General features: G+C 35.6%; 2 protein-coding genes across 2 annotated transcripts in view; both read right to left on the bottom strand.

Moving 5' to 3' along the window:
• Positions 1 to 1957, bottom strand: part of LOC107690796 (myocyte-specific enhancer factor 2A-like) — a 26137-nt gene extending 24180 nt beyond the window's left edge. The window contains exon 1 of the mRNA XM_016489215.1: positions 1780 to 1957. The gene's annotated coding sequence lies outside the window, so the exon portion shown is untranslated. The remainder of the gene's footprint in view (positions 1 to 1779) is intronic.
• A 2767-nt stretch (positions 1958 to 4724) lies between these two features.
• LOC107690794 (leucine-rich repeat-containing protein 28-like) lies at positions 4725 to 15306 on the bottom strand. Its single transcript, XM_016489211.1, has 10 exons — positions 15215 to 15306; positions 14445 to 14674; positions 14300 to 14340; positions 13971 to 14008; positions 13744 to 13881; positions 12504 to 12710; positions 9856 to 9958; positions 8565 to 8740; positions 8314 to 8473; positions 4725 to 5762 (listed from the first exon to the last, which is right to left on the bottom strand). The coding sequence occupies exons 2-10, from the start codon at positions 14610 to 14612 to the stop codon at positions 5693 to 5695; spliced, it is 1101 nt and encodes a 366-aa protein (XP_016344697.1). The 5' UTR covers positions 14613 to 14674; positions 15215 to 15306; the 3' UTR covers positions 4725 to 5692.
• Between the last annotated feature and the right edge of the window lie 1022 nt (positions 15307 to 16328).

Genomic DNA, 16328 nt, shown 5'->3' on the forward strand with positions numbered 1-16328 from the left:
ATTTATTTACAACAATTCAATAATAAGAAGTTAATATTGTGGTTTATATTAGACACAATATTGTCTGATTTAGCTAAATTGTGTAAGTGAAAATATTACCTATAAAGCCACAGAAGAACTGCTAATAAAAACACAAAAGGTGTTTGACTGAAGCAGCACTGCACAGACCATTCTGTGTATGACAAAGTACAGCGAGAGCGATTAGACAGCATTTTTCAAAAATGTAGTTTTGATGTCATGTCAAATAAGTCTTGCTGTTTTGCATTTTTGTTAAAGCAGTGTTGCTGTTGTAAAGTTATACAGCTACAGTTGTGTTGCTGGGTTTTAAAGCAGGTTTGATTTTTTTTCCTTCCTTATCACCTGTATTTACAGCAATTTCACTGTCCACTCTGTTCAAATGTGGATGAATGGTTACACATAGATGTGTCCAGAGCTGTGTGAGATCACTACCATCCTGCTTTTGTGGGGGTGGGTAGGGGTGTTAAATAATAATAATTTTTTTTGTTTAGTTTTTTCCCCATAGGTTTTTAACATTCTAAAAGCTCTTTATTCCAGAGATACTACAAGCTAGTCAGTTTATTCAGTAGGTGTAATGTATTCTAAGTTGCATCAGAAGTATTGCAAGTATTACAACAATAATAAAACAGTGCATTGACATAAATAAGGAAATTTACTTTTGGTACTTAAGTACTTTTAAAAGCAAGTACTTCTGTACTTTTACTTAAGTAAAAATCTGTCTTTACAACTTTTACTTGTAATGAAGTAATATTTAACCAGCAGTATCTGTACTTTCACTTAAGTAATGGAGTTGTGTCTGAGCCAGTCTAGGTAAACTGAAAACCTGAAGTGGTCAAATGCAGCCTGAAAAGTGTGGTAGAAAGATAATTAATGCCATGACATTGGTCCTCGACTCTTAAAACTCCTAAATTGATGCATAGACTTTTAACATCTGGGAGCATACTTGAAGTAAACTGACCTGTTGTGATACAAGGTTAACACATTGTTTAATAAACTCCTAAAGTTAAGATTTATTACAGCATGCAGTATACAAGGACCTAGATAGTAAATTCACACCTGAAATCATTTTTAAATAACTGTTCATCTGAACCATTTTGCAATTAATTTTGCATTTATATTCAATTGTCAATGTGATTTTTAGTGTTCAGAATAGGTTTACCATCATTTGATAAGCAGACTTCTTTACACTACTCTTTTTGAAAAGTAATAAATACACATAAAAGCCACTGTGCCTCTAATATTTTCTTATCTAAATAATGCAGTGAAATCTATAGCCTACATTAAATCTGGCTTTAAGAGTCCAATTAGTGCAAAAGCCTGAAAAATCTAACAAAGCTCACATATACTCTGTATAATTTACATATTCCTTGAGATTGCATTATATCTATTATATCACAAGCCGATAAATACTACAAATAACTGTAAAATAAAAAATACAGCAAAACGGCCGGGTATTAGATATAGCAAATATCGAGAATATAGCGCTATTATACGACTAAAGTGCGATTCAATAAACCCAGTTTATAAACCAAAGTGGCAGTAACTTTTGTCTTTTTTAATCCCAGCGTCACGCGCGTTCAATAAAAGCGTGTAAACGCCGAGCACTGATGACGTCACACAATTGCGCGTAATTTAAATTATTAACGGGAATAAATTAGCGAATTAAATCAACGTGAAATGACCTTTCTTAATGTGACTTATCAGTTCACCAACAAGCGTTTTAATCCGCCTTACTATATCAGAGAGCAGTTGAGTTCTTACCTTCAGAGTTGGAGAAAGACAAAAGGATCGCAAACCGAAGGGGTGGATTCAAAGATGAGGATTGATGAACACTGTATTATTATCCCAAGTAATTCCAGGTCTCGTGCATGCACTGCTGGATGATCCAGAGCTCCCAGGCAGCTCCTCCCTCTTCCATCAGTGTCCTTCAGAGACCTTCCAGCCCACCTCACACACACACACACACACACACACACACACTGATGCTTCTGTGTCACCAGATAACATGCCATATACACAACAATGCCTCATGCAGTACAGCCTATTAACAATTACATCATCAGAATCTATCTATCTATCTATCTATCTATCTATCTATCTGTCTGTCTGTCTGTCTATCTCAATATTAGCGGACATTTGTGCATGAATGTATCAATTAATAATTTTGAGGACATATGCAAAGAATTAAATTTGACCCTGGACCACAAAACCAGTCATGTGGGTTAATTTTTTGAAATTGAGATTTAAGCTGAATTTAATAATCTTTCCATTGATGTATGGTTTGTTAGGACAGGACAATATTTGGCAGAGATACAACTATTTGAAAATCTGGAATCTGAAGGTGCAAAAGAATCAAAATATTGAGAAAATCACCTTTAAAGTTGTCCAAATGAAGTTCTTAGCAATGCATATTGCTAATCAAAAATTAAGTTTTGATATTTACGGTAGGAAATTTACAAAATGTCTTCATGGAACATGATCTTTACTTAATATCCTAATGATTTTTTGGCATAAAATAAAAATCGATAATTTTGACCCATACAATGCATTGTTAGCTATTGCTACAAATATACCCCAGCGACTTAAGACTGGTTTTGTGCTCCAGGGTCACAAATAATAATAAACACATTTGTGCATAACTATATAAACACATATGAAAAAAAAAAACACGTGCATCTATCTATCTATCTGTCAAAGGTGTAAAAATTGATAGAGAAAACTACTTAAAATCTCCTTACAGTAATCTACTTTACTGTAGATAGCCTAACTAAATGTACTTTTCTGAAATTTTAGTGAGAAGATGAACAGCAGGAAGGAGAGACATCTGTTGGCCTGTCACAGGGAATATATATTGACAGAAACAGGAAAATATATTACAATACACGTTTCATTCAGGGTGATTTATGAGATCTCTAAACACAGAAGCCTGAATGTTACACTTTCAGTGAAGTCAGAGCTGAATGGTATGAAGTGAATATCTGCTTCCAGTCTGCAAAGCCAATTTGCAAACAGTAAGATCTTATTAAATCTTTTCATACCAAACATACACACAAAAAAAAAAAATCAAAACAACAACCTTGAAAATTCCATTTGCACAAGCAATCAGACATGATTATATTTGCATATATTTACTTTAACAACTTCCAAATTAAATGCATATAGACTGAAAATCATTTAAAAATATATATATTGCACAACAAAGTCGAAGCAACGGTCGTTTGAGCATTTTCAGAAAACAGAGTACTGAATGCAAGTGTTTATTTAGCTTTGAGCAGTGGAAGAGTAAAATACTGTCAATAAACCATTAAAGATCGTATTTCAATTCTCAGACACACAGAGTGGACCTTTCATTGAACTCTGTTGCCTGAGCATTTCCAGATGATATACATAAAAATATCACAAGCACTATTGTTCCTAAGTGTCTAAAAGTAGTTAAAGGGTCTCTAAATTCTGTGTAAAGATGAATGCCATAACCACCTTTTTCTTCAATGCGGAAGTAAGCCTATGGGCAAGACTTCCGTATCATTAACCGCTATAGGCAAATAACGACAAGAATAACAACGTGCAGTAAATGGTAAAACTGTTTGCACTACAAACCAGTGTGTTCATAATTAAGATAATAAATTAAAACAATATGGTAAGACACACCAATTTTCAATATCAAGCAGCAAAACGAACTGTTTTGAACAGCTAAAAACAGCTGGATGCAGATGAGCCCGGAAGCTAGAGCCATAGAATTTACAAATGGCCGCGCCCATTTTTACGGCAAGAAAAAAGTGGATAAAAGCCTTGCTACAATATGACAGCTCTGACCTGTCTCAGAGACAGATGATTCTGTGTATTTGATGCATCAATTGCATCTTCACAATATAAAGACCGTTACATTCACAATTCAAAATGGCTCAATATGAATTAAATTTAACTTAAGCACACATCTGAAATAAGAAATAACACAAGAGAGGTTTTAAACATGGTTATTATTGCCAAACATTACAAGAGGAGCACAATTGTTCAGTTAGAAGTGCCAATAAAATGACAGTGTAACGTAAAAAGTTTAGCTGAACTAACACTCTTAAGAGAAAATTCTGTAGACGACCTGGCTTATTTAAAAAAAACTGTAACAGTAACGTCCATTCCACACATTAACTTAAAGGGATAGTTCACCCCAAAATGAAAATGATCCCACGATCTACCCACCCTCAAGCCAGGTGTATATGACTTTCTTCTTTTAAGACGAATACAATCGGAGTACTAAAAAATGTGCTGGCTCTTCCAAGCTTTATAATGGCAGTGAATGGTGGTTGAGATTTTGAAGCAAGATAAAGTGCATCCATCCATCATAAAAAGTACTCCACATAAAGGCCTTCTGAAGCGAAGTGATGCATTTGTAAGAAAAATATCTAAATTTAAAACTTTATAAACTGTAATCTCTAGCTTCCGCTAACTGTCGTACGCTAGAGATAACAGTATATATAGATATTTTTCTTACACAAACGCATTGCTTTGCTTCAGAAGGCCTTTATTAACCCTCTGGAGCCGTGTGGAGGATTTTTATGATGGATGGATCGGATGCACTTTATTTTGCTTCAAAATCTCAACACCCATTCATTGCCATTATAAAGCTTGGAAGACCCAGGACTTTTTTTAATGTAACTCTGATTGTATTTGTCTTAAAGAAGAAAGTCATATGCACCTAGGATGGCTTGTGGGTGAGTAAATCATGGGGTAATTTTCAGTTTTGGGTGAACTGTCCCTTTAAGAAAGTCATCCTCTTGCTCACATCTAATTAAAGAGACAGAGAATATTCTAAATACTGAAAGCTGAACAGCGATGGTTTACTGCAGCAAAACTGAGAGATGCACACTGACTGACAGATGTAGTGTAGTACCAGCAAATCTCCACAATTCATGTGTCTTAGTCTTTTGAAAACATTATCTCACACAAAAATAGAACAATCCCTTGAAGCTGCCTTCAATACAATCAACTGCATGTTTTTCATAAAAGTCAATTGGCACTTTATAACAATATTTTTTGAAAAATAACACTTTATTTTCCAAAACTTCACACATGATTTTCTTTGAAAAGAGCTGAGTGCTGGTCACTTCCAACAGCATACAAACACTTGAGCCTCAGATTGAAATTAAACACATTTATCTTTAAAAAGCCACTTTTAAAGTTAAGTATTGCGTCACGGTTAAAAACAGTAGTCAGATATGAATCTGAAGCAACATGACATTTCAGTAAAGTTCCTTTCATATGGAAACAAAAACATCCAGATCTCACCTAAAACTCGTCAGTTTTAAGTATATCAAGATGGTAGTCTTTAAAACACAGAATAAATGTTAAGTTTCTCAAGAAACCTCCACCGATTAAAGCCTGAACCTTTTTGGTTACAGTAAACCGTAACAATCCCAACACAAACAATACTTCACAGTTTGTATGGGCCACTGATTGAAATACACTTTGTTTCATTTCTTTCTACATTCATTTGTGAAATGTAATCGGTATTAACCAACTGCTGCTTTTGTTAGATGCTGCTACACACAGAAGAAGGACATACTGTAATGGCTGTTATGAAGATCTTCTGTCAAATGTCTCAGAAGCTCAGGTGATCTCTAGAGATATTCTTCAAGTCCTTCGTGAAGATGAAAGCACCATGAGCAGATGCGAGACGTCAGCCCTGCAGGTCAAACGTCCTCAGACAATAGCTAGAGCAGCAGTACGCTACAAAACTCACAGTGGTTCTGTGTGAGAAATACAAAGAGCAAGAAAGAAAATCCACTTATAATATGTACAGAACTATTTCAAGTTTATTTCCAAACATTTGTATGCAAATTTTAAGTTTGAGCTTAAGAAAATCTGAAGGAAAACGCTTGATATGAACTTTCAAAATATCTTATAATGCAATTAACCGAGGTGTATTATCTGAAGTGTAACATAAGTATGTGTGTTAAGCAAAATGCAAAAAAATATGTTTTTTTTTTTTTTAGAAAGCAAAACATTGGATGTTACCATATATATAAATATATGGTAACACTTTATAATAAGGTTCTATTTGTTAACAATAGTTAACTACATCAGTTAACATGAACTAACAATGAAAAATACTTCTCTTCATTAATATTAATTAAATAATTTACAAATATATTCTTAAAATAAAAACGTTTATCTGCTAATATTATTTATTGAACCTGAGCTAACATGAACTAACAATGAACAGTTGCATTTTTATAAATTATTACAAAAAATTGTAAATTATAACAAATGCTAATTGCTGATAATTAAAAAATTACAAATAGCAGCCAATATATTGGCCTTGGCGATATATATTGATTTACCACAAATTTTTGCACCTGTTTATGCCAGGCAAAAATTATAAGCCAAATCTCAACAAGCCACACTCAGTATCGAACATTTAGGCTTAGGGATTTTTTATTTATTTCTTTTTTTTTTATGTAAGATTAAGTAAGAACAATAGTGATATAACTCACCTTACCAAAAACCAAATAATGGAGTATCAAAAAGACAAGAGATCAAAGCAACCTAATGTACATTTTTGGTATGGTTAGCTTAAGTTAAACTATCTCACAGGGAACAAGCTTTCATACCTGAAATCAAAATATATATGTATTTTAATGTGTGCGTATATAAGGGAGGTCACGTTCCTCCCACAACATACATGCTTTTACAAGGCTGGTCGATGAAGTGCTATTGAAACAGCGAGGGTTTCATGGTATGAGTTCACCACACACACACACACACACACACACACACGACCTGAGACTGAAAACAGAGAGTATTACAGGAGTGAAAGAAGCAAATGTTAAAGAATTCCTTAAACAAATCGCCTTTCTCTCGCTTGCACACGTGAACCGAGCACCACTCATCTCCAAACATCAGCCGAACACTCAGGGTAAGAGGTAATTGGCGAGTGGATTAGATCTCTTAATGCACGTGAAGTAGCTGAGAGCAGCAGTCGAGCAGGATGATTGGGTTACGCTGCTGGATGTTGATACCAAAACCACGGCGTAAAAAATATGTTTTTTTTTTTTTTAGAAAGCAAAACATTGGATGCAACCCCTGCTGATGATATTCTGGTCTCTAGATATGGCTAAGATCCTTCCTTCATTGCAAGTTTATGAGATTTTTGATAATGGTCAACGATACAGGTTTCGTCAATATTTGCTGATGGCTGATATAAGGTTGAATATATACAGTGGGTACGGAAAGTATTCAGACCCCCTTAAGTGAAGTAGCTGAGAGCAGCAGTCGAGCAGGATGATTGGGTTACGCTGCTGGATGTTGATACCAAAACCACGGCGTTGCATTACAGATGGAACATGACTGGCAGCGGAGCAAGCGCTGCTCATTTCAACCAATCAAATGCACAGGAAGATGAGGAGATAGAGGAAGTGACAGGGGTCAGAGAAAACATCGTGAGAGAGAGAATGAGAGGAGACAGAAAGCAGAAGAGAATTTTTCTGAATGTAAGAAAAGTTGAATGTGTGGAAGTGAGGATGTTTTTGTAAATGAATATGCACATAACAATATGAGTAGGTCAATCCCAGAATGCATGTGCATTTAAAGGGGACATGCACTACTGTTCAAGTAAGATATTTCCAAAAAAAAAAAAAAAAAGTCTCATTGCTCATCAAGGCTAAATTCATTTGATCAGAAATACAGTAAAAACTGTAATATTGTGAAATATTATTACAATTTAAAATAACTGTTTTCTATTGTAATATATTTTAAAATGTATTTTATTTCTGTGATGCAAAGCTGAATTTTCAGCTTTACTCCAGTCTTCAGTGTCACATAATCCTTCAGAATTTGGTGATTATTAATGTTGAAAACCACTGTGCTGCTTAATATTCTTGTAGAAACGGTGAAATTTATTTTTGGGATTCTTTGAATAGACATCTCAAAAGAAGCACATCATAAATCATAAAATAACATCATAAATGTATTCACTGTCACTTTTGATCAATTTAACGCATCCTTGCTGAATAAAAGTATTAATTTCTTTACAAAATCTTACTGACTTCAAACTTTTGAATGGTAGTGTATGATAGAAAATATGATTTTCCTTGATCTTTGCTTAAAACATATATTAATGCTATCATTAAACTCAAGTCTAAGGTGATGCTTGATCAAAGAGTCAGATAGAGGATGGAAAAGAAAAGTGCGTTAAGAAACCTTGAATAATATTATAAGTGGATAAAATTAAGTGTTGAATATAAACACTTTAAATACAGAATGACAAAGAGGAAACAAAAGGGAATTTTGCATCAGCACCTCTTGTGCACTCCTGCGAGTGCGGTCTCTCTGAGAGGAAACAGTTTAGGGTAGATGATGGTGAACATGGGCCGACTACAGCGGTGACAGTGACCCAGAGGCCACCGGACCACATCCAGCAGACTCTTGGGCAACAGGAACGGCGTCAGGAACCTCACATCTGCACACAAGACAGGAGAACATGAGAACATTTAGGCTGGTGAATGTGAAGGAACCTGATGCTTTGTTGTGGGTTTGTTTGGGACTCTTACCCTTACTGGTCCAGCTGTGGGCCGCATGTAGGACTCTGCACGCCAGCTCCTCCAGAGGCAACACGCGGTCAGTCTCGGAACCGATGGCCTTCACTTCAGAGGGCAGAGGAACAGTCACATCTCCCAGCGTCAGACAGAGCTGCTTCACGTCAGAGATCTGCGCAGCTAGACCACATCTGTGCATGCAGACAGATAAATAACATCAAGTGAACACAGTCATGTTAAAAAAGCCAGGAAACAACCACACCAACTACCATGAAAAGCTATGTATACTGCCAAATCAGCAACTGCGATACTAATGTCGGAAAGTTTGCATTTTTCCACCCAGAATCTGCTCGGCTGTGGGATCGGCGAATCTCTCTTGGGAAAATATGCAGCGAAAGCAGCAGAATGTTTTAAAAGTCAACAAGTCAAGTTTACAGTTTACAGAACCAGTTGGGAGATTTACCATAGCATAGCACTATAAAAGATATTGAAGAGTTTTGTTGTCTGTCTGGGGAGAGTGAGCTCTGCTTGCAGGGTTACATGTGTGAAAAAAATCAATGTTGTTTACTTTGAGATGGATGGAAAGTCTGACCGAGTCTACGCACATTTTCCACTAGTTTCTGTGGCACTGTTTGTCCAGTCGCTCACAGGAATCTCAATGAGCTCCACTTTGTTGCATGCTGATTCATTATTGTGTTAAATCATCTATTTCAGATTTATTCTAGCCATAATGTCACATAAATTGATAAAAAAAAAAAAAGTAAAATAAAGACAAAAGATAAAAACAACAAAAGAAAATAAAATCTAATTCTCTTGCACTTAATACATTTATTTCTTTATGTCTGGCCTATGAATGAGCTGGGAAAAATAATGTTAATTTCTGTGAATTTAAATCAACTTTAAAATGCGGGACAATGAACTGACAGTTTTCATTCAAAAAGACAGATAAAAACATCACCAAACACAAACACACTGCACTGCTAAATCTGACATCTATTTATTATAATTGGTTTATGTGAATATCGTTTTGAGTTGACTTAAATTAAAGGTTGTTATCATATTTTATATTATCATATTGTTATCATATGTCATATATCATATTATCATATTTGTTATCATATTGATATCATATGCTTATGATTACACAATTAAAATGCTAAATGTGATTAATCATGAGTAATTACAGAAATATGTGCAATTAATTAGTTCATTTTTTAATGGATCACCAGCTCTACTTTATAGTAATTTTTTTAAACGTCAAGTTTGAAATTTCACGACAACAACAAACAACAACAAACTCACTCACCCACTGCAGCCGATGACTTTGTTATAAAGATACGATGGAAGTCCCTTCAGATGAGCGTTGTTGTCCACAAAGACAAACTGCAGCTCCATGGAGCGCCCCAGATCTGACAGAAATATAAAACATCAGTATATCAGCAACAATGTCAAATAATTCACCTGGTTTTTGTGCAATATATTCCAAGACGTCTAAAGCGAGGAACAGAGAACCTTTCTCTCAAAGGTGTAGCTCTCAAATATGAATCACTTTTGGTCTGTTCCTCACAAAAAGCCATCATATGGTTTCACAGAACTTGTATGGATCCCTTCAAAAAGTTTGGGATCAGTACTTCAGTAGCATTTTTTAAAAATGTTTTTAAAAGAAGTCTCCTATGCTCACCGAGGCTGCATTTATTTGATGAAAAATACAGTAAAGATAGAAATTTTGTGAAATATTATTATAATTTAAAATAACGTTTTTTTTATTTGAATATATTTTAAAACGTCATTTATTCCTGTGATCAGAGCTGAATTTTCAGCATCATTACTCCAGTCTTCAGTGTCACATGATCCTTCAGAAATCATTCTAATATGCCGATTTGCTCCTCAAGAAACGTTTCATATTATTACCAATTTTGAATATTTTTTCAGAATTCTTTGATGAATAGAAAGCATTTATTTGAAATATTATTTTTTGCTACATAATAAATGTCTTTACTTTCAACTTCATGAATTCTAGTTGAACAAAAGTATTCAATTCTTTAAAAACAAACATACAAATAAAAAATCTTACTGACCCCCAAAACCTTGACCTTTTGTATACATGTTAGTGTTGTCACGGTACCAAAATTTCAGTATTCGGTACCAATACCAGTGAAAATCCACGGTTCTCGGTACCAATGCAAAACACAAAAACATGCCAATTAAAAAATTTGACTATACTTCATTTAATCCAAACTGTGTACATATTTAATTTTAAAGGGCTTTTAAAACCTTCTAGAGTATTCAGCCAAGAATAACAACTAAGTTAGCTAAAAAAAAAAAAAAGAAGCCCAGAACTGCTTTTCTGACTGATATGACACAATGTTAACCATTTGTACATTCTCTAACACACATATTTTAGATTCACAATTCATTTAAAAGCCTCTGGTGTGTAAAAATAGTAAATATCATCATGTCCTCCTGTTTTTTTACTATTATAAAAGTTATAGGAGCATTAGAGAGATAGGAGTTAGAGGTCTGCATTCCCGCAGCTCTCCCAACCAGATTTTTTGCGCCGCGGGATTAAATTCCCCTATAAAACACGGTAGCGGTCGGTAACTCTGGTGTAATTTGAACGGGAGCTGGCGGTCTAACAATATCCAGATCCCGACGTCCATTTAGAACAGCATATCTGCGCTTTATTCTTATTGTCCACCGGTACAGCCTTCACTCGGACTGTTATGCACGCATGCTTTCAGCGTCACGCCTTTTATTTGCGTGGTCTGTGCGCAGCATGTGCATAACGATGTTCAGAGCAGACTGTACCTGTGGTAAATATACGGCCCTCAGACAGAACAGACAGGTTGCTGGAGCACAGCAATGCGTTCAACTCGGTTTTGTTTATATTTTGCTTAGCCTACAATTTAAATGGCAGATGTCGTATTTATTTATTTTTCTCTGCAACACTTTTCCTAATGTGTTAACAGAAAAATGTCAAACGAATTTAGTATTTTGACTAGACGAAAAAAAAAAAAGCTAATAAGCTATTTTTGTACAACCTACATTATTTTTTTTTCTCTCTGCGACACTTTTTTGCTATTGTGTTTTAAATGTTAAACGAATTGTATCCTGACAAGACGAATAAAAATAAGAAATAGCCTACAATTTTTGTAGCCTACAACATTTTTATTTTCTCTGACACTTTTTACGGTGTTGCATAAAATATTAAACAAATTTTTTGTCTTAATACAATTTATATAAATTCAAGTCAAAGTCAATAAATTCAAGACTCTTGACAAGACGAATAAAATGACATACAATTTTGTGCAGACTACACTTTTATTTGTTAGCCTATCCTCTCTTTCTTTCAGTAGCGGAAATTTAAATGTGAGATTCTGTAAACGGTAACGGCTGTAATAAAATAAGCGCTCCGCTCACAAACGCTGCTCAGGCATTACAGGCAAGATGAAATGAAAATGACATCCATAATTTTCTGAAGACAGTGATATATAAACACAAGCACCGGGTTTCGACTTTGACACGTGCAGTGCTCATGTTTATTCAACGAAGTCAAAGCCTTTTGGAAAATCTATTTGTGGCGGTGAGTTCTGATATTGTGGCGGGCAGCCCCAAATAAATCAATGTATGGGATGAAATGAAACTTACCTGCTTGAACTCTTTCATTTGATCTGGGTGTCTGTCTTTAAAGTGTTTTGTTAGTTTGGTGTGTTTCCTCATTTTGATGTTGCCACGTCTCAGTGCTTTTATGAAGAGAGCGCATCTGCGCACCTTTCGGATAGCTCATCAAGAACCGGGTTGACCGGGTACTCGGTACCACCGGTACTTAAAAAATCCTGGTACCGTAACGTTTTCATTTTTTTAGTACCGACTTGGTACCGAAGTACCGGGTCTTTTGACAACACTAATACATGTAAAGGTAACTTTCTTGACAGCACTGTCATATCTTCTCACCCAGGGGCAGTGATGTCAGGCAGTTGGCAGCCATGGAGAGCTCATTGAGGTCGGGCAGCAGACAGAGCAGACGAGGAAGGCAGTGCAGCAGGTTGCGGTCTGCTGTCAGGCACTGCAGGGACAGACACTGGTGCAGACGCTCTGGAAGAGTCCTCAGGAGGTTCACGGACACATCGAGAGTCTCCAGCTCTCGGAGATCTCCCAGCTCTACCAATACCAATACATATACAAGTTTCAATCAGGTAAAAGCAATATATTATAACCCTAGGGAGTCACCTTATGCCCTCTGCTGGCAAAAACAGGAGCTGGTACTTTATGTGACATTGAAAAGGAACCAAAAAAAAATAAATAAATCACACCTTCCCACATGTGTCCAATGCATGTCACTAGTTAAATATGCTTGAAACTGGTGGAACAATTAACTGTAAAACACTTAATTTGGAATAACTCACATATGATAAATTAAAGCCATGAACAGTCTCGGCTTCAGATGAAACACTGCCCAATTAAAATTGGAAAGAGCAATAAAAAGACTGATATAAAACAACAGCGTGTTTTGAAGCAAAGCATTTAAAGAGAGTGTCAAAGAGCTTAATGATTTACCCACAGTCTCTTTATTAAGTTTTACTCCTCAGAAACATTTATGTGTCATGTTGAGCACAAAAATCAAAGTTTCCTGGCTGAATGAAGTTTAATAACTGCAGGTTTAAAAGCTTCTGCTCATGCAGTTTCCTCATACTCAGCTTTTGAGTGAGACATTATTTGATGCAGTTAAAGCTGCTTAATTACACAGGGGGAAAAAATGTTACAGATAATGTCTATGAATTAAACGGGCTGTTTAACTAGAAACATTATTAATTACACTGTTGCAGGAAGGCAGCACTGCATTTATATTCCGCTCTCATTTTTCACAATCTTCTGCAAATAATTCAGTGGAACCACACAGTTCCTTCAGCGACTGGAATATATCCGGTTTATAAAAGCATGTACAGATAAAGCAAAATTATTTTCTGTTTTAATTGCAGCATGTAGCATGTAATTATTTATATTCAATCCGAAATATTATTTTTAATGTTCTTAAGCATGGTAAAGCAATAAAACTAAATATTCAGCAATTCTTTTTTTGTTTTATTTTTTGTTTATTATTAGGCTTTTCTGTGCACATCAGAATCACTATAATCAGTAGCAACAGCTCAAACATTGTTTTTTGGATTAATGCTGATAAATGTTTGCGACTCACCTTGCGGGAGGAATTTCAGTTGATTGTTGGCCAATCGCAGATGTCGTAATGAGCGCAGTTGACCGATCTCTGGACAGATGACCTGAAGAGCGTTGTCACTCAGGTCCAGTGACTGCAGCTTCGCTAGATTGCCAATTGCTGGAAAACAACATTATGTATCATGTAATGCATAAGGTGCCTGACATCGAAATATTGCTATATACTGTATAATCACGAGATAACGTTACCTTGAGGAATTATCACAATATTGTTTGAGTGCAGGTACCTAAATGAAACAAAAAATAGATTGCAGGACTGTTTCATACTCTTGTTTTTCATCAGGTGTAGTACAAATAATTCCATTTTAACAAACTCAGATTTGACCAATTTACATCATATACAGGTGCATCTCAATAAATTAGAATGTCATGGAAAAGTTTTATGGGTGGGTAAGAAAATGTCCCAAAGTTTGAAGGACCTCTATTGGACAACAGTAATATTACAACACACTGACAACTAACATAACATTGTCATAACACCAAGAAGACTGAAGAGTATAACAAAGATTAATACTCACAATTCTATCAAGTTGGGAAGTTTCTGAGCCAGGTTCTCTGGCTGACAGGAGGAAAACAGTATTAGGATGCAAAATATATTTATAATATTTCAATACAGGGCCAAAGCAAAAATGAAGACTAACAGCACTGGGACTGAGATCTTACAAGTGTTGTGAGGGAGTTTCTCTTCATGAAGAGATGCTCCAGGAACTGCATCCCTTCATCTCTGAGGAGCTCCACAGGGAAAATGTTGAGGTTTCTGCAGTTCAGGAAAAGATTCTTGTGTCGCTCTCGCTTGGCCATAAAAATCGCTTCATGGAGTTCAGAAGCCATGGCTGCAAGAATTGTCTTTGGCTGAGAGAGTTTTTCCCTCTTTCAGCTTCTACTTTTCCAGTCTGAAAGAAACATTTTTAACATTTCTTAAAGATTCATAAAGATTTCTTGATTTAAATTATAAAAAAATAAATACATTTATTAAGAATTAAGACAAAATATACATTGTACTTAAAAATAAGAAACAATATTACAAAAATAATAGAATATAAACAATAAAATAATGATAAAAAATAGCAGTAATAATACTTAACCCATTGTTCCTTATTGATTTGATCGAATCAAAAGTGAGATGTATTGTACAGAATGACAGTAACACGTTTACACGTAACATTAAAGCATTATGTAATGTCAGATACTAAAAATAACGATACACTAACAACAGTATGTACCAAGATGAGCTCAGAAAATGATGCTGATACTGTACTGTCATTCAATCTCATACCACATGATGAGTGTAAACAAATTAAGTCTCTACAAAAAATCTAATCATCGACTACTTGGCCATCTCAAATTGTTGCTTTTTGGAATTAACGAACCATAAAACTGACCTATGTAATACAAAACACGACAATGAATATCAGTAATGAATCGCAACTTACACTGCATCCCTGTAGTAAATGAAATATGAATTATTCCCTCTTGAAAACCTCTGGAGTTGTTTGTGTACAGCACTAGCCTTCCGTCTGCGAGCAAACGCGTCACTGGATACGAGCAGAGCATCATGGGAAATGTAGTTTTTCCTGCATCAAAAATCGCTAGCGTAGCGACACATTCCACAGCAAGTATAATATAATATAATAAATATAATATAATTAAGCAATAAGGTATGAGAGGCCATGTGGCTTCGCTTCGGTCGTGCCTAAAAACGCCCTTCAGCCGTGATTTATTCACGATGCAGCACGGCCTCGAGTACCTTATTGCTTTTATAAAACGGTTACCACACAATAAAAAATATTAAAACCAAAAATGTATGTATTGAAATGTTACTTTTTTGAAGCAAGTTCGTTAAATGCTGTCCTTCCGCTAAAAATAGTTCCTGACAGCAACAGTAAACGGCAAGAGAATGTTCTGAACATGCCTCATCTAATGGAGATTCAATAAAAACAGACAATAGGAGCTCTTATCATCCGCTGTGTCATTTATTTTTTAACACCACATATGATATTTTCTCACACACACATTTGCTTATCTCTCAGCATGAGAAAACGTCTGTTTTCCGTCTTTTAGTTTTAAAACAGACCGATTCGCGGCACAGCGCGAGTTTGCAAGCGTCATTACAGTGTAATGACATACTGATGGACATACAGAATCATACCTGAAACCTGATATACCTGAAAACTAATAAATTCCGTAATATTCCCTCCTCACTTTGGAAACTGTAGGCTTCCACACAGACGCGCACACAAATCAACACATCTCCACATGAGAAGCTTTATTAGACGGGGGGAAGGGCGGGGTCTCAAAATTAAAGGGGTCATATGATGCTATTTTAAAGATCATTATTTGGAGATTTGAGACTTTAGTCTTTGCAACTGGTGATGTTATAACCCAGAACAGAGAGGGAGTCGCTGACAGGCTTAGCGAGGTGCCAATCTCCGCACTGCAGTTTTTGTCTGTTTCAAGCCAGCCAATGCCTAGCCAGCAAAGTTTTGATGGATGGAAGTGTTAGCCAACCACAAGGACGTTTACAGTGATTGACAGTTTGCATAGTTT

This window comes from Sinocyclocheilus anshuiensis, unplaced genomic scaffold, assembly GCF_001515605.1.
Source record: "Sinocyclocheilus anshuiensis isolate Anshui unplaced genomic scaffold, SAMN03320099.WGS_v1.1 scaffold3406, whole genome shotgun sequence".
Classification (NCBI taxonomy): Eukaryota; Metazoa; Chordata; class Actinopteri; order Cypriniformes; family Cyprinidae; genus Sinocyclocheilus; species Sinocyclocheilus anshuiensis.